General features: G+C 40.6%; 1 protein-coding gene across 1 annotated transcript in view; it reads left to right on the top strand.

Annotated features, from left to right (window-relative positions):
- The window catches only part of OBFC1 (oligonucleotide/oligosaccharide-binding fold containing 1), a 25,830-nt gene extending 4,367 nt beyond the window's left edge, over window positions 1-21,463 (top strand). The window contains 9 exon segments of the mRNA XM_009083917.1: window positions 1,048-1,143; window positions 5,544-5,615; window positions 7,345-7,506; window positions 8,746-8,866; window positions 9,608-9,731; window positions 13,164-13,190; window positions 16,660-16,782; window positions 17,356-17,428; window positions 21,306-21,463. Coding sequence (XP_009082165.1) covers window positions 1,048-1,143; window positions 5,544-5,615; window positions 7,345-7,506; window positions 8,746-8,866; window positions 9,608-9,731; window positions 13,164-13,190; window positions 16,660-16,782; window positions 17,356-17,428; window positions 21,306-21,463 — 956 coding nt within the window.
- The last annotated feature ends 230 nt before the right edge of the window (window positions 21,464-21,693 follow it).

Here is a 21,693-nt window from a genome sequence, read left to right as displayed (position 1 = left end):
CTTTGTAAGAATAACACTTGCCACAGTGTTTGGAGCCAAATGTTCCTTTCTGAGTCCCTCGAGTTATCTAGTTTTCAGAAGACAGTTATTGAACATCCCAGATGGCATATTTCAGTAAAGCAGTGTTCAAAAACTGAAGAAAACTCATTCACTGAAAACTAGCCAGCCCAGGGTATAGCTGGAGCTTATTGCCCTATTATCCTCCTGCTAGTGGACTGTGAAGCCTCAGTGTATAATGTTTACATTGGTGTTTGTTAACATTTGTCACTCTCTTGAAAGGACTTATAGAATGAGGCAACTTCAGCTCTGTCAGAGTCCACTGGGCTCTGATTTCTCACAGTTTCCTGGACATGTTTGCATGTGTTATTCAAGTTATCTTTGTAGATACACAAAAATAGCTTTGAAGGGATGTTTTTAGAACGTGTTATTTCATAAACTGCAGTTCAGGATGCAGTCCACAATGACTGCACTAGTGTACTCCGCAGTCTGAGAGGGTTGTTTCTTTCCCCCTGCCCCCATGGCTCCTGTTCTTCTAGAAATGAAAGACAGAATTATGTTAGTTTTCCTTTTGGAGGCTCTGCCTTAATCAGGAACAGCTGCATTGTGAGAAGCTCAAACTGCTTCCTTTGTGTTCTATTATTTATTCTGAAGGCTGATGAAGATATATTAAAAAAACCCCAAAGCAAACAACAAAGCAAAACAAAACAAAAACTCAAATGAAACAGCAAAACAAAAATGTAAAAAACCCCTTAATGCCTGCAGCAAACCAACTGATTTTCACATCCAAACATGCAAGGAAACAGGAGGTTAATAAAGTTCTGACACTCTACAAAAGCTAGTTTTTGGTATCTTAAGTAGAGCTGATACTTTTTGATTTTAGTCCTCCTAATCCTCAGTGATCCAGGGGATTTTTCATGTGACTAGGCATTGTATAATTTAAGATACATTAAATATGTAAGAAAGTATAGTTTTTACTGACAAATATGACTATGTAGGGTAGGATGTTGAAAGAAATAATTTCACTTATCAATTATGTTCTGTGCCTAGGTATATTCTTTTATAATGGACATCCAATAAGGCAGGTGGATGTCGTTGGGATAGTGGTTCTAACGAAGGAGAGAGATGCCTTTTATAATTATGGAGGTAAGAAAAGTGTCTTCCTTTCTTTCTTCTTGCACTTACCAGCCCTCTAATCTTAGTTACTTTTAGAACTGAAAGGTTTCATTATTTGATCATTGTCTGTTCTTGAAACAACCATGTTTTGATCCTAATATTATGTATATCTGCAGCTCAGATTACTTGGCAGACCTAGGGAAGCTACTGTTCATCTCCAAAAGTAGAGAATCAAGTCGTTAAAACAGAGTAACTGATTGTTTTGGGGTCGTATAGAAAATTTTGATTTTGTTTGTTGCTTTGTCACTGTATTCCACCACTTTCTTCACATGCATGTGCAGTTCCTTTGGTCGGATAGAGAGAGATTTAACAGTGCCTGCAAATGGGAAAGCACTTCTTCCTTTTTGGAACCATAGGAATTCTTTCTGACTTTTTATATGTTTTGTTGTATCTTGGAGCCAGCCTTTAATAGCAGTCAGGAGCTTGTTTATGTTTAGGTGCACAGAAGTCTTAGCAAATCTAACTCAAGCATCATAATACCAATCCTTGCCAACACCAGCTGGAAGTTGTCTCCTCCCTATTGCTTTTCCCAGTGTTCAGACAGTTTTATTAACATGGGAACATCTGACTGTCATTTTGTTCAGCTGTCTTTTTCATCTGGAGGAAAAGCAGAGTGGAGGAGTGGTGATGTGGCAAGTTTCAAAAGGTGGGGGAGGTCACCTCACAGTAGGAACAGGAAGCCAAACACACAGATCCTATTGAAGCCCTTGTGCCCAGTGTCTTCCTCTGCTGTGGGTTTCCACTTGATGGAGTCATAGAGTGCCTCTCCTTAACCAATTCCCTCACTTATAAAATTGAGTCGGCAGCAGTTTGCTGACACACAGGAGTATTGTGAAGATATATCTGACAGCTTAACCAGGTCCCAGATTCCACAGCACCTGCACTTGCAACATATTGCTGCAGAGCAGCATTGACTGCTGGTGCACACAGCATACCCTGCACTGGGTGCGGCTGCTCAGAGGTGACTCTGTACTCTCCTTGCAGGTCTCTCAGAGTGGATGTTTTCTACATTTTGGGTTTCTTAAGTTGAATTCCTGAATGTTTGTTATTGTCTTTCTGTTCTGCTAAATAATGAGCTGCCAGGAAATACTTTGAAGCACAAGATTCTCTGAGACTCAAAGTAGCACAGGGTAAACAAGCAGCTAAGTTAAGAAGTGGAGACGTACTTGATGATGTAATGAGGTGTTGAAATGTAAACTGAGTATCAGCTATTATTTTTTTATTGCACTAGTATGCAAATGCAGTTACCACTTCATGAGAACAGAGGAAGACAGAATCAAAATGACCAAGACAAGAACAATTCTATGGGTAAGGTTTCCCATGCTGCTCTCAGCATTAGTTCAGATATAAACTTATTGAAAATGTTTGACTGGGACAGAAAATGGAAGAACAGAAAAAGAAACTGCAAAGTAGTGGAATTAAGGCCTTAGTGTTAGATCAGCTGACCTTTAAGTGCAGCTTGGTGAGTTTGGCTTCCTGCTGTCCTTCCACATCCAACTCTGTTCCAGCAGTTCCTGGTTTGAGCTTTTAGGCTATCTGCCAGGGTGCCCCTCCCGAGCCTGCACTGCCTTTCAGGCCTATGGTAAATTGTAACTTCTTAGACAGTTTCCTGCTTGTAACTTCTTGCATCTCTGAGTTCCACAGGCTCTGGGTGGTGAGTCACGGAGCAGGCATTGCATCAGATGGAGTGCTGCACACTGCTCAGGACTTACTCACTTTCCATGTGCTTAGAAGTGGCTTACAGAGCAATTCCCCCTTTGTACTTTTTGTCTGATAGGGAACTGAAATGCCTTTGTGTCTCTGACATGATCCCCCCCCAGCATTTCCTATCTGCCTGTGTCAGAATGCACACTGCTCGCTTTAAAGAATCTCAGGTCCTCTCTGCTGAAAACCATACAGCCAGAACTGGTGACAAAATAATCATGGTAGAAGAGAGGAAATTGACTCTTTCCTGGCTTAAAAAACAAAAAATGCATGCTATCTAAACCCTGATTTTGACATTTTGATTTGATTGTTTATTGCTATTATTATGATCAGTTAGAAGGATATCTAATTAAAATGTAGCTTAGGCCAAGCTCATATTTTAGCTAACGCACCTTTCTGACCTCTTTTTTTTTCAACTTTTCTTTTTAATGAAACCAAACATCACATGTGGTTTTCCATATACTCCAGAACTCATTTGAAAGGCTGAAACACACTTGCCTTAAAAACAAGTGCATAAAATCTCACCAGGATCTGAATAGATTCATGCAGGCCTTACAAGAACCATGCCCTTTTTATCATAAAGAAATAAAAGCAAACACAATTATCTTGAGAGTGCTACCACTCAAATAAGTAAGTAAAAACCACCAAACCCAAACAAACAAAAATCAGAAAAAAACCCCAAAACAAAACAAAAAGCAAGCCCACAAAAAACCCAAATAAACAAAAATTTAAACCCAAAGACATGAGGAAGGGCAGCACAGGGAGCACAGGAAGTTTTCAAAAGCTTGTAGACCCCTTGAGTGCATTTAAAATAGATTAACATGCTCCTGTCTAATTAGAATACAATAGCAAGAGTTCTCATTCATCTGTGCTTCAGGAGTTACTTGTCTTTTTGCTCAAAGCTTTTATCTCTGAACTGTCAAAACTTTGTTTCAGAACATTGTTCTGCTACCAGATTCTCTGTGTGGTCAAGTACAGGTCAATCTCTCCAGAACACCATTTTCAGCTGTTATATTGAGGAGGAGGAGGAGTCTAGCCTCCTAATCCATCAGTCTTGTTTGATTTGTTTCCAAGCACTTCTTAGGAAACATGTCTGTCTCGGTTGGTGCACCAGCCAGTCGCAAGCTGCAACATCTAGAAGCTGCAGGAACATAACAGTGAAATGTCATCTGCCCTGTTTCTCATTGCTGACTTGGCATGGTTTATGTGAGTTCTGACTCCTTCTGAAAGAGTTGTTCTCTTTCTGTACCAAGGAGAGGAAATCCTACCGGCTAGATTATTATCTGTGCTCTAGTACAAAATTAAAGCTGCTAAATAGTTGCAGCCAGAGCAGCTCAAGAGGGATATAGCAGAGATGAGCATACTTTTGGGATGGAATTTGGAATTGCCTGCTTCTTATAAATGCTGTATGTTTGTTAATAGGAATGTGCAGCTAAACTACTGGGAAACAGGAAGGCAAGACAATGATTTGAAATTAGACCCCCCAAATAGGGAGATTGTTTCAAAACACGTCAGACAATGCAAAGGCATTTTGCTTTGATGCTATGGTTCCCAGAGGAAGTGACTGCAGGTAGCAATCAGCACCTTCCTGGTAAACACTGCAGTTACTTTTTTAGTCATGATTCTGGTTTAAGAAGCAGAAGAAAATTGCAGATTTCCATTTGTGAGGAATCTCAGTCTTGGAGATGGTTACATGGAAGAAGAAAGGTGCTTGGACAGTTGGCTGGATGATCCTTGACAGACATTTAGTGCCTTTCTATTTGGAGAGTGTTTTTTGGACAGGCCATCTACATACAGTGGTTTGATCTTAGAACAATTGATTCTTCAGATAGTTTTTAGTTTCCTGTGTGTTTTGTCTTTTTCTGCTGTCATTGACAATGCAGTGCCTGGGGCAGAAACCATAAAACTTATTTTGATTGGCTACTAGCAAAACAGGAAAAGCTGGATAGCTCCTGTGCTCAGGAGAAGGTGCTCAGCTTTTTCAGCAAGGGAAGTGGCATGCATGCCACCAGTACCTGTACTTTAGGTTGGGAATTCCTGGCCTAGAGCAGAACCACAAGCACGTGCTGTCTTCTGTCCTTCCTGGCTAGAGGAACTGCCTTTCTGCTCTCTGGACATCTTCCTGTATGGGAAAGACCAGCAGACTTTGTGCACAGTATTAGCATAGAAACCAATGCAGCTGGAGGTAGCAGCACTTCTGGTTTGTTCATGTGGTTGTATGCTCCAATGTTGAAGTGCTGTTTTTCTCACTGTAACAGTAATGCTTCTGTGGTTTGTGCCTGGTTTCCTGTTTTAATTTGTCTGGCTTCAGCTTTCAACACTGATTCTTCTTCTGACCTTCTCAATGAGATTAAAACCCTTTGGTATCCAATATGTGTACTGAAGCCTCTTCATTTAAATTAGTGTTTAATCTTTCTTTGAGAATATACCTGTTACTTTGCTGACCATGCACATAAGCACATCTGGTGTTGAGCTACTTCCATGACTGAAACAACTGTGGAAATTATTTCAGAGGTGTAAGTAGGGATTGGGCACCCACTTTCCCTTTCTAACTGGTTGGAACGAGATATCCTTGGCAGTTGTCTCCTTACATATCACTGTACCTTCACTTCTTGGAACATGACTACTTGCTTTCTTACTCTGTAATTCTTGCAATTCTTTTGCAGTGGATGATAGTACTGGAGTTATAAATTGCATCTGTTGGAAAAATCCCATGATAGCAGAAATGCCTTTTTCAGGTAATTTATCAGATAAATAATTCCTTTCTTGACTGTACAGTTTTACTTAGGTCTGTCTTACATAATTTAATAAGTGATCAAACTTGCATAAAAGCAAATTCAACTATTCAACTTTTTTTTTTTAAATACTTTTAAACCATCATATCCTACAGCCTGGGCCATTTTGGGAGTTTCATAATAGTTTTTGTGCTGTGTTCAATGATGATGCCAATAAGACCATTACATTATGTCCTGTCCTGCCTTTTCCTTATCTGAGTAATATGATATTTCAATTCTGTGCTGTGACATTGTTCAGAGAATTCTCTTCTTGCAGTGCTTTTGGTGACTTCATCTAGTGAGGGACTAGGCTGGAAATGTGCCACAACTTCTGTTTCCAAAGTAAATCCATTGGCCTGCACTTGCCATGCAGTGGTTTCACTTTGTTTGTATTCATATTCTCCTGCTCATACATATACAGTTAGCAATTAACTTGAAAGTAGCTTAAAACACTGTGGGAGGATGCCAGCAGCCTTTCACAATTTGGGAAAGTCCTAAACATGCAGTAATTGTGCATTTGAAATGAATCTATTATTGCACTCACTAACAGAACAACTCACTCATGTCTGGCTTTCTCTTTGCTTTTCCTCCCAGTGCTTCATACAGATCAAAGAGCAGAATGCTTTCTACTTTGGATCTTTGTGGAAGCCTATGTAGTAGACTGACAACTCTAGTATGGAGCTGATCAAATCCTTCTGAAATAAATGTTACTAGTGTCATCTGCAGTGTTGGGAATACATAGGCATAGAATGGAGAAAGGAAAGCTTGATGTAAAAGTTAAAAACTCTGATGTCTGTAGAACAAGCCCATTGATACAGACAGACAGTTCATACTTACATTTAACAATGATATGACAAGTGATACAAACAATCCCAGCTGGAACCTAGAAGACAGCTCTCATGTTAGAGAGGTAATGTTCAGACACAGCTTTCCAAAAAATATTAGCATAAGGGAGACACAGCCAAATCAGTTTTTTTGTGAGGACCTTAAATTCATTAAAAGGTAGTGCATGAAATACTGCTTGAAACAGAATGAGGGCCAAGAGGGCTTGTTTCAGCCATGAGTTTTTATTTTATAGCAGTAGTGCTTGGATGAACACTATGTCAATAATGGAAATTAATGCATTTCTACCTTCTAGAGAAAGCTCCTAGAGGGCACAGGAAGCTTTCATCCAGCCTTCTATAGTTGTGATGAGGAATACTTGGGTTATTAATCAGGTTTTGAGTTATGAAGAATTTATTGTTCTCCAAAGGTGTGTTACATAAATGTGAAGTTCTGACAAGCTGCATTCACCTCAGTGTAGACATCAAATGGCATCTCATGAAAGCTTTGGACCCACCTCAGATGACTCATTCTTCTTTTATGTAAAATGTTCAGTTCTCCTCTCTTCCACTTTAGATCAAACAGTGACAAAAAGCATTCCAAATTAATGTTTTGATTTTGCAACCTATCTATGACATTTTCAGTGTTAAATCAATATCTTCTTCCTTTTATACATTCCCCAGGTGAACTTCTCAAATATATATAATACTGCAAAGTTTGTGACCCAAAGGTTTTGCTACCCAGGACACATGGTGCCTGGGACCTTACCCCTTTTTTAATACTATGACTCCCATGATGCTTAGGTGGATGAACACAAAAGGACAGTCCTCTAGACTTTAATGACAGATCTCCCTTCCCTCATTTCTTGTAGGTCATCCAAGCATGCTCAGCAATCTTACTGTGCTTGAACAGATGAAGAAACTCCAAGAAGCAGTGAGCCAGAAAACCAAGCTGGAGATCGGGGATGTCATCAGGGTCAGAGGTCACATCCGAACCTATAGGCAACAAAGAGAAATTCATGCTTCATGTTTTTGTGAGTGTTAGGAATCTGTGACCTATGTAACTAACTCAGTTGCCTGAATCTGAAAATATCTAAACTGTATGTAATGAATTGAATATTTTCCACTTTATTTTCTGGCATCGCATTCTTCTAAAGAGGTTTTCATCTGTATATCTTTATTTCAGTTGAAGCAGTGTGAGGTTAGAAGCCACACTGCTTAATGTGGGATTAGATTGCCTGCAAATTCCTAGAAAAATTGTGAAAGATGACAAGCAAGCATATAAGAATACTATGCAGACACTGTGGTTTGGTATCAGCTAGAGTGACTTGCTTGCCACATTTCTTTGTGTTGAAGTAGACCAGCCAAAGCCCATGGGAAGGGAGCTTGGGGATCTCTTATGTCCCACTTCATCAGGGGTGTTAGGTGTTTTGGAGAAATGACTGTTGTTTGTCACAGCCTGTGCAGTCCCTTCCATGGACAGGCAACAGCATGTGGGCACAGTGTTCCACTGAATCCCAGATCCTCCTAAACTCCCTGGCTCTGCAGAGTGACTGAGAAGTGTTCCTTGTCTTCAGTCACTCGGGCACAGATCTGCATGCAGGTGCTGCCTCTGCACCTGACAGCTCCTTGGGCTCTGCAGTCCACTGTTTATACCCTCAGATCTTTCAGTTACATAACTTCTCTGTTCCACATCTGTGCTGTTGTGTAAGAGTTGGTTTTCCCCAGTGAAGTCTTTCGCAGATAATACTGACATTATTTCTTTGGTGGGAAGAAGCCTGTCTTTTCAAAAAACCCTCTGGATTTTTCAGCTCTAGCTGGAATTTGAGAGGGAATTCAAAATTCCTTTGCAGACAGGAGATTTATGATTATATAACCCATTCAAAGGCTGACAATAATACCAAAGGGAGCCACGCAATTCGAATAGCCTCTAAATTGCTTTCACTTTGGTCCAAATAAAGCTTCTTACTGTGCGTTAGCTTTGTTTAATGGATAATGGCTGCTGAAAGGTAAAATAGAGACCATAAATTCTGGTTAAATAAGTCGTCAGACAAAAGCATAAGCTGCAATGCATCACAACAGGCTGTTTACCTCCTTGTAAACTTGAAAGAAGGAGTGGCATTTGTGGTTTTGTTTTTATTAAAGAAGCAGTGAACGAAATCTGCCAGTTTAATACTGGCTGTGAAGCTCTGTTGTGCTGCCTTAGGTTTGCTTGTTTAAAAAATTGGTATGGCAGCCCTGGCCAAGTCTGTGTGTTCTTTGTCCCACTCCAGATAAAGTGGATGATCCTGTGTATGATGTTCAGATTTCAAGAATGCTGGAGCTCCCCTGTCTCTATAGAGAAGTTTATGATAAACCTTTCCAATGCCCTGAGGAAGGACAGAGGTAAATGCAGTATCCAGACTCATCTTGGGGCAAAGTGTGGGATTTTGTAATTGTTTATTTGTTATGATGATAACTGTGGAGAAAGATAGAACAGGCTTTAACCGTGATTTATTATCTGCATAAACATATAGTAGCAGTCTGCTTTTCTCCCAAACAATTGATGGTCCAAACAGATGAGATACCTGTCCATAATATGAGAAAAGAAATATAACGCTGAACCAAAGTGAATATTAGGAAAGTAGTAAAATACTGTGTACAGACCTCCTACACCTAGTGAAAAGATATGAGGTTTTGAGCAAGTTTTAGGGCTGAGGTCAGCAGAGTCGATGGAGAAGTGTCCTTGCCTGATTTTGTTTTATATGTAAGGATAAGAAGCTATTCCATTGAAATGCTCTCAACTTCTGCTTCATTGTCAAATCACAAATACATAACCTCGATAAACTGAGTCAAACACCCATTGCTGTATTCAGGTTAAGGATAGGTGGATGCATATTGGCAGGTCTGATGCATGTGGTGTGGTTTAAGTGACTGCAGGTCTTAAAATCACAACACTGTTACAGCAAATGTTTGAAGAGGAAGAGTTGAACATTTATTGCATGTAAAAATGGTTTAATTAAGGATTTGAAGTCAGATTCTTTGAGGACGGTAAAATACTTTCTGACCTTTGAAAACCAGTCTAGTGAGCTGACTCTAGGTAATTGTTCTAAAAAACATTTCTTACCTTTTGACATGTTCTTTGTATCCTTGTAGTGGCCAGAATATTTCAATCCATACGCTGCATGAGAAAATGCAAGGCTTCCTACTAGAAAACCGAATTCAGACCTTTTACCAGCAGGAGCTGGAAACAATTGATACCCTGGTGTCACTGGCTGGAGTGCATCCACCCAGCTCCAGCTGTCAGGAGGTGAGTGAATATACCTATTCCACGTTTTTAGTGGGGGGAGATAATACCGTGTACATTTTTAAAGCATAAACAAACAGGTAAGAGAGTAGTGTCTTCAGAGTATTCAAAAACCACAGGTGCTTTAGCTTTATGCATGAATTATTTACAGAGCTTGAGGAAACCTTGTCATTTGAGACATAAAATGGGGCTGGAGAAAGCCATGAAAGAATATTATGTTGTTAGGAGTAATCTTGGGTTAGGGCTAGGCAACTTTGCAGCCTGCAACAGGCAGTGCCTTATTTAGGTTTGTAAATGGTGACAGTGTCAGAAATGAATATAATTTTAAGGTGCTTAAGCTCTTTGGGACAGATGTTTGAGATGCTGCATTTGATCAGGAGAAGGGAGAAAAAGTCTTTGTCTTGTTTCTCTTTTGAAGCTCAGTACATTAGTAGAGGTGTAGCTTTCAAAAGAAGGTTATGATGAGTGGATGAACAGTGCTCCCTGCTACATGTTTCTCTTGTTGGAAATCCCTAGTTGTGAAAGGTCATGATGGAAAGAATCAGAAGGTGAGATTAAACTGAAATCAGTTCACAGGCAGTTGCATGTAACCAAACTGTTAAGAAACTTTCCAGTGGATTAATATGTTCTTGATCAACTGCAGGATGGGAAGCAGAACAAAAACAATTTTGTAAAATGGCTTTATATTACTCTGTGTTAGTTGCATAGATTACAAACCAGATTCTCAACTGGTTTGAAGTAGTAAATTTCTGCAAAACTAACAGTTACGTCTTTGACCATGATAGTAACGACAACTGAAACTTAACCCGAGTGTTTTGACTCACGTGTTTACTTTCCAGTTTTCTGTAGAGAAATAAACCCCTGGCAGTCATTTTCACTGCTTGATTTTGATGTGTACCATAATGTTAAGTGCTATGTTATGTTGACTTCTGATGTTTGTTTAATTCTTTAAAAAAATCCCAAAGACAACACAAAAAACAGTCCCTTGTAGATGAAGTTGAATAATAATGAAAAGTAGCCTTGTTGAACTGCTGCTGATAGCTGCTTCCGGATAGATGGAGGGGTGTGTGTGTTTGGGTTTTTCAATGCGTTTTTTTTCAGTTTGCTTTAAACCAAACATTGATATTAACACTGACAGGAGCTATTCTCAGTTTTGACAGAAAAGTTTGATACTAGATTATCCAGCATGGGACAGGGTACTTTCTAAACTAGCTGGAGCAGTTTAGAACACATTCCCAAACACCTGACATTAAGGGAAATAGTGGTGATTGTGACCAATGCTGGAAGCTTCCATCTTAGAAGTTTCAGCATTTATAAAAAGATCAAGATAAATAACTTGCAAAGCCATTTAAAGTAGGAACTGGTACAGAACAAATATAGAAATGCTCGACCTGCCCCCACAAAACTCAAACCAAACAAAAATCCAACCAACCAAAAGAAACCCTGATCAAAACAACCCAAACCAAGAAAAACAAAGTAGCATCACTGTGGTTAGCAGTCGTGAAGAGCTATCATAATAATTAATAGTTTCTCCTGACCGTGATTCAAGGGTGTGAGTATATGTCCCAGGAATTTGGGCACACAGATGCTTATTTAGAAATTGAAGTTCTCTCTATTGCCCATTGGTGTTCATTTCTTTCAAAGAGGTTTATTTGTCTTTGCAGAAGTTGCAGTTGTGAAGTAGCCTTAATGCCTTGAGAGAAGTCCCTAGTAATGCTCTGGAGTTGCATTTTGTTGTTCCTCTACTCTGTGTCTAGAAGGTGTCACTTCTCATAATTGCAATGGGTCAAGTACCCAGTTTGAGCCACTAAAATAAATGTAATGGATCTGATTTCTGTCCCTGTTCCTTTCTTTCCACTTTTGTAGTCTTCTGTTTTCCTTTGCCCTCAAACCAAAAGGATAAATGGTGTTGCTGATGTGGAACAGTGTTATTTCATTCCTACTTGGCAGGGCAGGAGCTGGATGAATGGACCGAACTAATTAGGCCACACCACAATGTGCACACTTGTTCACTTCTTGCACTTCTCCTGGATGTGAAAGGATGAGTTATTTGAATGTATAACTGTTTTTTTAAAATCCTGATTTCAGTGTTCTAGAGCACAGTTGCTGCTAAACTATTTTTTGCCTTTCTTTTCCTTTCCCTGTGATCCCAGGAGATGTGCTGTACCCCCTTCATCTCCTTCCCAACTTTTAAAGTACTTGCAATGTTCATCATAGTGGGAGGGTATTTCCCCATGGAATACTTTTTCCAGGGAGATGGTGAGCTGCTGTGGCATCACTGCCAGTGGAGTGGAGCAGTGGGTAGAGATGGAAGGAGGTAGCTGGGATAGCTTGAGGTAGGCAATATCTCTCTGTTTCTTTTCAGCAACTACACATCCCACACATGTCCTACAATACCTAGTTCCAGTTCTAATGGATCCCCAGCAGTGCAGTCTTCTGGTTCTCCAGAATAAATTTCCCTCCAGCATATGCACATGGCAGAACTCAAATCACCTTGTCTTCTCAAGCTTATGCTAGGGGGAATTTAATTTTATAGTCTACAGAGAGTGGGCACGAGAACTGGAAGGTTTGGTGTTTTTAAAAATAGTTAAAAATTCACAAATCTGTTGTGATTTTTAGGGCCAGTGGAGCTTTATTTCACATAGTCAGTGTCCCTTCTGTCCCTAAGCTTCAGCCTTTTCCTTATCCCTTGAAACAACTGAATTTTGAGACTGGAGGGGTGGGTACCAGAAGGAAGACTACAAGCAAAACCAGATAAAGTAATTTTGTGCTTAGAGAACCTCGAGAGTGTACTTGCCAGACGTAGGCAGTTATGTTTGGCAAATGGAGAAGCCTTAGGTTCCCTTTTCAAAGAAAACTCTACATGTGAACTGGATCCATTCATTTTCTCAGCTGGATTAAATACTTGCAACCAGCCAGTATTGAATAGCCATTTTAAGGCACTTCTTCCATGCATCACATATAGTGTGTTTTATAGTTTGCTATTTTAGTGTTACCATTCCAGTCTGTTTATGTCACTAGCTTGGACACGTAACTTGAGTTTTGCTTTCCAGAGTGTGCTGTTTGTACTTCTCTTGATTTGAATGTTATCTCAAGGTCAGCACTGACAAGTAGTTAAAGCAGGGAGTTTTACAGTGTTGCTCACACTGTATATACCCTGTACATTGTATTGTAGGTGTTGTGCATTTATGTTTTTGCTGCTATGTGCTTGTCTTTCTGCCTCTTGAGGAGGCTTCGCTGCTGCTTTAAATATGTATATTGCAAAGCTTATTATAGGACATCAGGACTGACATGTCCAGAATCACTATTACTGAAATTGTCACCTGCCTAAACCAAGGATTAAATGTTGCAGGAGAAATTGCAAGGGTGATTCCACGGGTAGAACCACGTGTGTGGTTATACCAGGAAACTTTAACATCATCAGGGTGTGTTGTGATTCATAATGAGTCAAAGGTTACATGCTTTCAGTGTTTTGAACAGACTGACTAATTCCTGTACCACTTCAGTCTCTGACCTGTTATTGATTGTACAGAGAGTTTGTCTTGTTTTAAAGATCTGAGAATAACTGGTTGCACAGCATCAGCCCACTAAGCTGTGCAAGACTCATCAGATGGAATATATTGACTAAAATACCAACTTAATGCTGGAGACATAGATTCTTCTGTTGGCTTTGCTACAGAGTCCTTGGCTGGTCTTGGGAGTGAGGGTAGTGATGGTAAAATTATTATTTAATAGCTGCTTCTATCTCAGGACACACACACACATTTTGCAAAAGCGATGAATGATTTCTGAATGCTCCTGTGGTGTGCAGCTTAATTTATTTGAAAGGACATGATTTGGGAGAGGGGGGAAGCCCCTGCTGTTAGTACTATAGAGAACCTGACATGGTGCACCCTGAAACTAAGGCATGCCCAAGGGGGCACTTTGCAAAAATGCAGAGGTGTGAACATTGTGAGAAGTACATTTGAAATTCAGATTCAAATCTTGCTGATGCTTTGGATCAGCAGCTAAACTACTTAACATCTGTGAGATGAAAGCTTTATAAAAGTAAAGTGATGGCTAATAAGCTGTGACTCGGAAGGAACTATGCTAATGGCTATAATACATCTTTATAACTGTTGAAATGCAAGCATTTTCCAATCTCCTCCTGAAGTAAAACCAGGGATGTGAAATCACACAGGATTTCATAGTCCTAAATGTCTTCTCTGTGTATAGCCTCATGTTCAGTCCCCTGCAGATATCTACTCAGTAAACTAAATCACAAACTTAGGTGTACATTGGCTCGGAGCAAGATCCAAGTCCAGAGGAAATCAGGGGCCAGTTTGGCATAAGAAAAAGTGATAAGGTATTGGGAAGAAGTACTGTTGACTTACCAGTTTGCAGGATGAGATGCTGGAGGTGCTTTGGGTGGAGCAAAAGAACAGACTAAGCAATTTTAGACTGTGTTCAAAAAAGCAACTCAGTTGTTGCTTTACCCAGAGGAATGGAGAGGAGAAAGCATGTTCTAGAGCATACTAGGAAAAACCCCAAACTTTTCCTGTCATTTCATGATAATATTATATTAATATATAATATGATAATATTAAAGTGTGCAGAAGCTCTCATTTGTTCTTCAGGAACAGTCCTGCCATGGAGCCCTTTCCCTTGGACTTTGCAGCACATATGAGAGGGCGCTGATATGTAGCAGCTGCTTACTTATTATAAGGCCTCCCTGCCTTCACCCTGTCAATGCCTTGACTTGCATTCTTAGTGATTCTGTTTCAGTATCCATCCAGGCTGAGCTGTGTGTCAGTTCACACAGAGTCTGTTTTTAATTATCTCCCTTTTCTGACAAGATCTCACTGTTAAGCCAAACTGAATAATTATTGTGCTTCTTTGGAGATATTTTTATCATTTTTCTCCCCAAATGTTTGCTTTCACATTAAAAATTGATCAGAGTCTTGAGCTGGTTGCTTTGCTAGCAATTTCTCACATTCTTGAGGATTTATTTCTGCATTTGAGTGAGAGGCAAAGTCTCTTCATTTTACATGTGGCTATGAGAATATGGTTTCCCATGAGAAAATATTCACTCTTCACTTCCTGTTACATTTTATATTTTTCTCTTTAGTTCATCAGAAGAAGCACTATGAAGAGAAATAAGGTAGTGGTATTAATGCCATGACTGGAATCCTGTCCAGAAGTATGGTCAAATTTGTAATTAGAAGTAGATTCTGTTGTTATGCAAACTGATCGCTGTGGTGGACAGAAAACTTTCAGGGCACTGAAGTCCTTCAGTCTGAAACAGAAAAAACTGAACTGAGAATAATAACCTTTGTTCTAGAATAATTATTACATGGAACTATTTGGCAATTAGTTTTTACTGTTGATTTGAGAGGAAAAAGAGAGTTACTTGTTGTGGGACAGAGAGAGATGTGATTATGGCCTGTTGATATGGTGAAGAGGCTGGAGAAACTTGTGATGCACTATCCCTTTTGGATTTCTGCGCTATTCCCAGTTAGGCACATCAGCTTCCAGGCTTAGAATCAGCTGGAATGTCACTTGAGAATTGCAAACGTATTGAATGAATGTTTTGTGTGAAGATACTCTTCCATTGCTCGCGTGGTTATATTCACATGAATTCATTCGAGTGTGTAGTGGTTACCTGCTTCATTCCCAGGGCTTCTGTGCATGCTTCTGGGGAGTGAAATAGGATTTGTGAAGGCTGAAACCTTTGTTCAGAACAGGGTGGGAGCATTTATGGTGGTAGTTGAAGAAATGGCTTGGCAAATCTTGCTTTGGTTGCTCTGGTGTGGTGCTCCTTATCACATGTTGGTTTGTGGGAAGCAGTTTAGCTTTCTTGTTAAAGAAAACCACAGGGAGCACAGTGTGCTTCCAACAGATGAGAAAACAACAATTGGGGAACTGAAACAGTCTGTGTAGATGAATGGAAGGTTGCAGGACATGGTAGGACAGATGGAGATGGAGAAGAGTAAATCATGGTCTTGCTTTTATATACCCACACTTTCCCCTCTCCACAACTGATACTTTATTTCCTTCTACTTCCCTCTCTGTCATTCCACTGTCTTAACTCTGCTCTACTTCCAAACAAATCCTGTTTTCCCCTGGGTTTTTTCCTTCTCCTCCTTCCTTCCTTCTTACTCTGTTAGATGTGTCCCAGACACAGAGCCCTGTGTTCTATATAACCTCCTCAGTTATGGATTTCCAGGCACACTGTTCTTTCTTAAGAAACTCATTTCCTACCTGCCCTCAAAACAGAATCCTTTATTCCTTTATCTCATACACTTGTCTTAATTTCTTAATGCATGTTCTTTATCCTTTCATTTCATTAGGCTATGAAGAAGCTCCTGAGAGAATGAGCAGAATGTTTGCAAAAATTTGGAAATGAAGGGGTCATGAAACAAATACTGTCCTTGTCAATTTTCTTCTTTCCCTGTTTGAAATCAGGAGATGGGAATCCAGTCCTCAGCACTTGGATTCCTTCTGAGTATCACCTTACAAAACACTGATCTTCCTATCTTCCTACCCTCATTACCAGGAAAACTCTGAATGTGAACAAAACTTGATTAGCTAAATAGTCAAATGCTCTGCAAGCATCACAATCCTATCCCAAAAAAGAGTTCTCAGTACATAAGCAAATAGCAGCTAAATACAAAGATGGAAGTTTAGAGATTGCGGTTCCTAAAGAATGGCACAAGCCTCCGGTGTTTGGGTCTTGTTTAAAGCTCAGGGATATTGGTTGGTTCATACATAACAGATATGATTTGTGAATTACTAAATGAAGAAAAATGTGTAACAAAATTCACATTAAAGAGGACCTTTCTCTTGAAAGCTTCTGGAGCTTTAGCTGGTAACTTGAGTTGAGATCTCTCACGATCTGCTTCATTCCTTTCTTCCCATCCAGGTGAAGTCAAAAAGTAACTCCAGTTCCAAAAGGATTCACAGTGCTTTTAAGGAAGCAATAAAGATGCTACAAGACAAAGGAGTGGTTTTCCAGAAACCTAGTAGCTCCAAGGACTTGTACTACGTAAGAAACTAATCTGTGGTTGCAAACAAAGTCAGGGTATGATTTTTAGGTCAGTAGAAACAGTAGAAATATTGTAGGAATAGTAGAAATGTTTCAGAAAGAGAAGCTGGACATCCAAGTGCTCCCTGTTTACTCAGAAGTACTGCAGTTTACTTCATTGTTGGTTTTACCTCTCTATCACCCACTGAGTTGTTGTCCAAGTTCAGTCTGTGTTCCCTGGGTTGCCAAACTGTGCTGATGCAGCTGAACTCACTGAAATCTGTGACCTGGAACAGTTCTCCTTATTGAAGTGGGCTGAAGCTTGGTGTTCTACTGAGTCAGTCACTCTCCTTTGGGTTGAATTCTGTTGTATCATGTTCTTCACCTGACTCATGGATGCTGCTAATAGTAGTGAAAATAATAACCGAAGATTTGAGGTTCATTACTAATCTTGGGGCAGTATATAATGCAGAAAGTAGTTATGACACTGTTAGCTTAGAACACATCATGGCCTTGGGTTGCTTTCCAACAGCCAGGCCATCTACTGTGAAAGAGACTGCTGGAAAATGCCAGTTTCTTCTTTTTTTTCGCCAGGTGACTGACCATGATAAGGAGCTGCTTAAGGTGACCCTTGATGTGATTAAAGAAGACTGTCGAAAGCCCAGGCGTAAGTAGCAGAGTGATCAGGGCTCTGATGAGCTGGTGCTGATATACTGATAATACCTCCTCCTGCTGCTGGATTGGATATGCTGCTTGTCCTTACCCTTGAACTTTGAGCTGTTGCTGGTGTAGCTCATCAGTATAGCTAAAAGCAGGAGTGCAGGAGCAGCTTTCTCTGAGTATAGAGAAAGAGCAGGTGTGCCCAGCAGGAAGCAAACCTCTTGGATCTGAAACAAGCAGCCATTATCTTAGATCTGTATCTTTTGAGAATGCTTAGATTTTGGGAGGAACCAAATGTAATGAAGTTAGGTCACCACCTAGCAGCTGTGGAGAAGTAGCAAATCTTGCTGGTTCAGTTTCTACAGGGGAGTTGACACAAAAGTGACAGTGCAGAAAGGTGAAATCCCTGCCCCAATTAAGTCAACAATAAAACTTACTTAAGTCAGTAGAATATTTTCTGTAGATTTTACGCTCAGGTAGAGCTCAGGTGGTTGTTCTTTGCAGGTAGGGATTGCAGTCAAACACAGTCCACTTCTTTTCAGATAATGCACCTCGTGTGGCTTCTGAGTTATCCCTGTCCCTCGAGCCTGTTGTGTCTTATTGCCATAGAGACAGCTTGTGCTTAACTTGAATGTCTGCTAATTACACAGGTACCTTGCTACAGTGTGTCTTTCAATTCATAGGGCAGAATGTGTCAGCAGGGTTCACTTGCTGCTGGAGTGCAGCTATTTGTGCAGTAGCATGTGCTTTAGTACAGAATAAATGACTGACTGGAACAGAAGGCATATAATCTTGAATTGCTCACATCCTTATACTATCATAACTATAATAGTGCTTGTAGGACCTGGTGCATGATGGTTATCCTGCAGTGAAAAAAGGCTAAATGAAGCAGTATTATGTTTGAGTTTTCAACTGACTATCCTAAGAAGTGGTACAATTGTAGATAAGGTTTGCAGTGGAGGCAAAAGTTCTGTATCTTTGGGGGATGGAGGGAATAGAGTTTACTGGTCATGCAGGTTAAGACAGGCTCATTTTCCTGTGGCTGTTTCAGTGCAACAAATTATTGTGTCACATTGCTTTCTTGTCCTTTATCCTATTAACAAATACAAACATTATCTCTTTAAGAGTCAAATCATTCCTCTGCCCATTTTATATATCAGCTAGATCTCCTGTTAGCCTGTTTTTTTTAATGTACCTGTGTCACTATAAGGGCCAGAACCTGTATACAGTTGACCCAGGGCACTGAGTGACTGCCTGGTGTTTGCTCCCCTCTTGTGAATTGTCACACTGGTGAAGTACTCTGTGATCCATGAGAGGTTGGGAAGTTCTTTCTCTCAGTTTGGAAGAGTTAACAGCAGAGAGGAATTTGTAGTTCAGTCACAGAAAAGACTTCTAAGAGCCCTGAGCCCTCAAAGCCATATTTTCCATACTGAGCAGGTTAAAATTAGCAACTGCTTTTCAGAGCCTCTTGTTCTCCTCGAAGCTTTCCACCTACTTAGTTTCCTTCTGTGCAGAGGACAATTTCCAGGTCAGTGTCCCTTTGCTGGTTTTCAGAAGGAACAGTTCCATGTCCTGGGCACTGGTAGTAGAAGAAAAGTCAAGAAGCTCCAATCGAAACCACCAGGGCTCTGTGGATATTGTCACTGCCTGATGCAGGAGAGCAGAGCTCAGTGTGGTTGCTGGCTCCCCTCTGCTGGTGGCAGGGCAGTCCTGGCTGCCTGCTTGACTTGCCATGGTGTGCAGCTCATAGGGATACAATAGGGACATAGCCATATGCCTCAAGGGCTTTTGCTTGTTTGTTGCAATAAATTCCTACCCATTTTCCTTCAAGAGTGATAGTAATTATTCACGACATGAAGGCTGATTTATGATAAACAAACCCTTCTCTCTAGTGAATTATTTCTCTGCCAGTTTTTGAGGCAACGCCTCACCCCTTTGCTTTAGTTGTGACATGTTCTCAGGCCCAACCCAACTGTCTGGAACCATTGTGCAAATAAAAAAATTCTTTAGTGTGCCTACTCAGAGCTCCACAAACCCTGATCCATACTGTGCCTACAGGGCAATCCTAGTCCTTGGCTCCATATATAATTTGAAAGAGCCTGATCTCAAAAGCCCTCATGCGAGGCCACTGCGGGTCTATCTAGAAGCTGAAGATAGCCAGGACATTTTGACTCTAAACTGAACTGCAATGGATTTATTTTTTTCCTTTATAAAAATTTTTATAAATGCACTCTGGTTTTAGGCTTAGGCCAGTAGAGAGAACAAACCCCAGAACCACTTGCAGTTAAATTTGATATGTTAGAATGTACCCTGTGTGCAATGTCCACAGTGGGCAAGTGGGTAGTTGTTCTGTAACTGTACTCTCTGATGCTGGTAGTCAGCATGACAGTCAGTCACAGCCTGGCTTACCTCAGCAGCTGGAACCCAGAATATCGGTGACAAAGGGACAGCAGGACTCCACTGCTAGGAGTGTATTGCCTTGAAACTGAGCTGTAGACTAGGAGTGTTTCTGGATTACTTGATCATTGTACACATCTACAGCTACCCCAAAGTGCCACTTTCTGCTAGCATCTAAGGAGGAAAGTTTGTACTGTACTGTTGGGTAATACTTGAGTCACTAATCTAACTCATACAGACTGAAGTTACTGTAGATCAGGGATGGGCACTTTGACCTTGTTATGACAAATGCAAAATGCAGCTACCCACTTTGTTTGCAACAACAGTCACTATAACCAGGTAGAGGCAGTGTTTGTTCTCTGCACTTATCCTACCTAGGGTGGTGGACATATTTTCGTCTACCAGCCACAAAGGCAATTTATCACACTGGATCACTGACTTCTAAAGTAGTAGTGGAGATTGGCAAAAATAAAAACTAAGGCAGCAACAACAAAATGTAGGGACCTCCCTGGCCCATGGCGGTTTCTCAGTACCCTTATCAAACTTGCCTTTCACCACGTGAACTGAGAAGGAAAATAATTTATGCTGATGTGTCTCATTTATGCCAATTTTTTACTGTTAGCTACCGAGGAGAAATCTGTTGTGGAGTTCAGCACCTGGGGGGCCTGTGAGCCTGCAGCACTGAAGATTAGTGGGTTACAGGGTCAGTTGGAGGAAATGTTGACTGGGACAGCTTCAAACAATGGCTTCACCTAGCACACAGTAGCTCCATGCAGCCATTAGGGATCTCTGTGCTTGCCCTCTAGGAAATGAGGTTATTTTAAAACTTCTGTTCTCTTTTATGTTTCAGGGCTAATTCTTCTTAAAAGGAGATAAAATCTGATACTGAAGCTCTGTGACTTTCCGCTCCCGTAATTGTCTGAGCAGTCTAAAGGGCAGGGCTAGGATCTCTTTGTGAGGTGAATGGAAGTTGCACTGTAGCAGTTCTTCCACAAGATGCCAGCGTTGGGCAAGCAGTGATAGGTCCTGGCCACACACCTCCCTGCTCTGCTTGACGATTTTGAAGTTGGCTGTGAGCAAAATGATTTTCATTTGGTTCTTTCTGAAGCTGCAGAAACTTGCATGGCTGGCATAGGTGGGCAGTGGAGGTATCCTTGTGTTATTAACCTCATCATCAAGTTATACTGAACGAGCCCTGTACGTTAGAGTTAGCAAGACTCATTTATCTTTCACCTTTATTACTACTGTTACAGCCCTGACACTTCCCAGAAAAGTCAGTGGTTACAGTTGACAATTGGAGAACTGTAGGCACAGACTGGATCTCTTCTCTCTGGATACACACATCTCTGCTTTAGTGTCTGGGTGTTCTTTCTCTCCAACAGCTGTGGTTTGTTTCATGATTAACCTGGATTATAATAGTTCAACAGAGGCAGTTGGATTGAAGTCTTACCTCCATGCCTGGCTGCATTTACCATTTTTCTCTGCAGATGCTGAAAAAGGATGCCATTTCCTCCATGTCCTGAGCTGTGTTCAGCAGAGCTACAACCCCTCTCTGGCTGAAGTGGTGGTGCACCGTGTCTTGGAACTGCTGGAGAGTAACAGTGATATTGTCAGCACTATGGAAGGATATTATATGGCATTTTAAAGAGAAGAGATAGATACATTCATTCTGATCCATTCAGGAAGAGGGAAGAAGGAGAGGTTGAGTGACCCTGAAAAGCTGATATTAGCTGCTATGATCCAGATTCTCCAAATGCTGTTTTTGTCCAGATTTTGTCTTGCTGACTTCCTTGCTATTCCTAGTGAAAGTTGTATCAAACTGACTCTGGACATTCTGATACAGCAGGTGAACTGGAAAAGAAACTGGGCTCTTTC

This window comes from Acanthisitta chloris, unplaced genomic scaffold (genome assembly GCF_000695815.1).
Source record: "Acanthisitta chloris isolate BGI_N310 unplaced genomic scaffold, ASM69581v1 scaffold10951, whole genome shotgun sequence".
NCBI classification, from domain to species: Eukaryota; Metazoa; Chordata; class Aves; order Passeriformes; family Acanthisittidae; genus Acanthisitta; species Acanthisitta chloris.
This window is presented reverse-complemented; position numbering and strand designations above follow the sequence as displayed.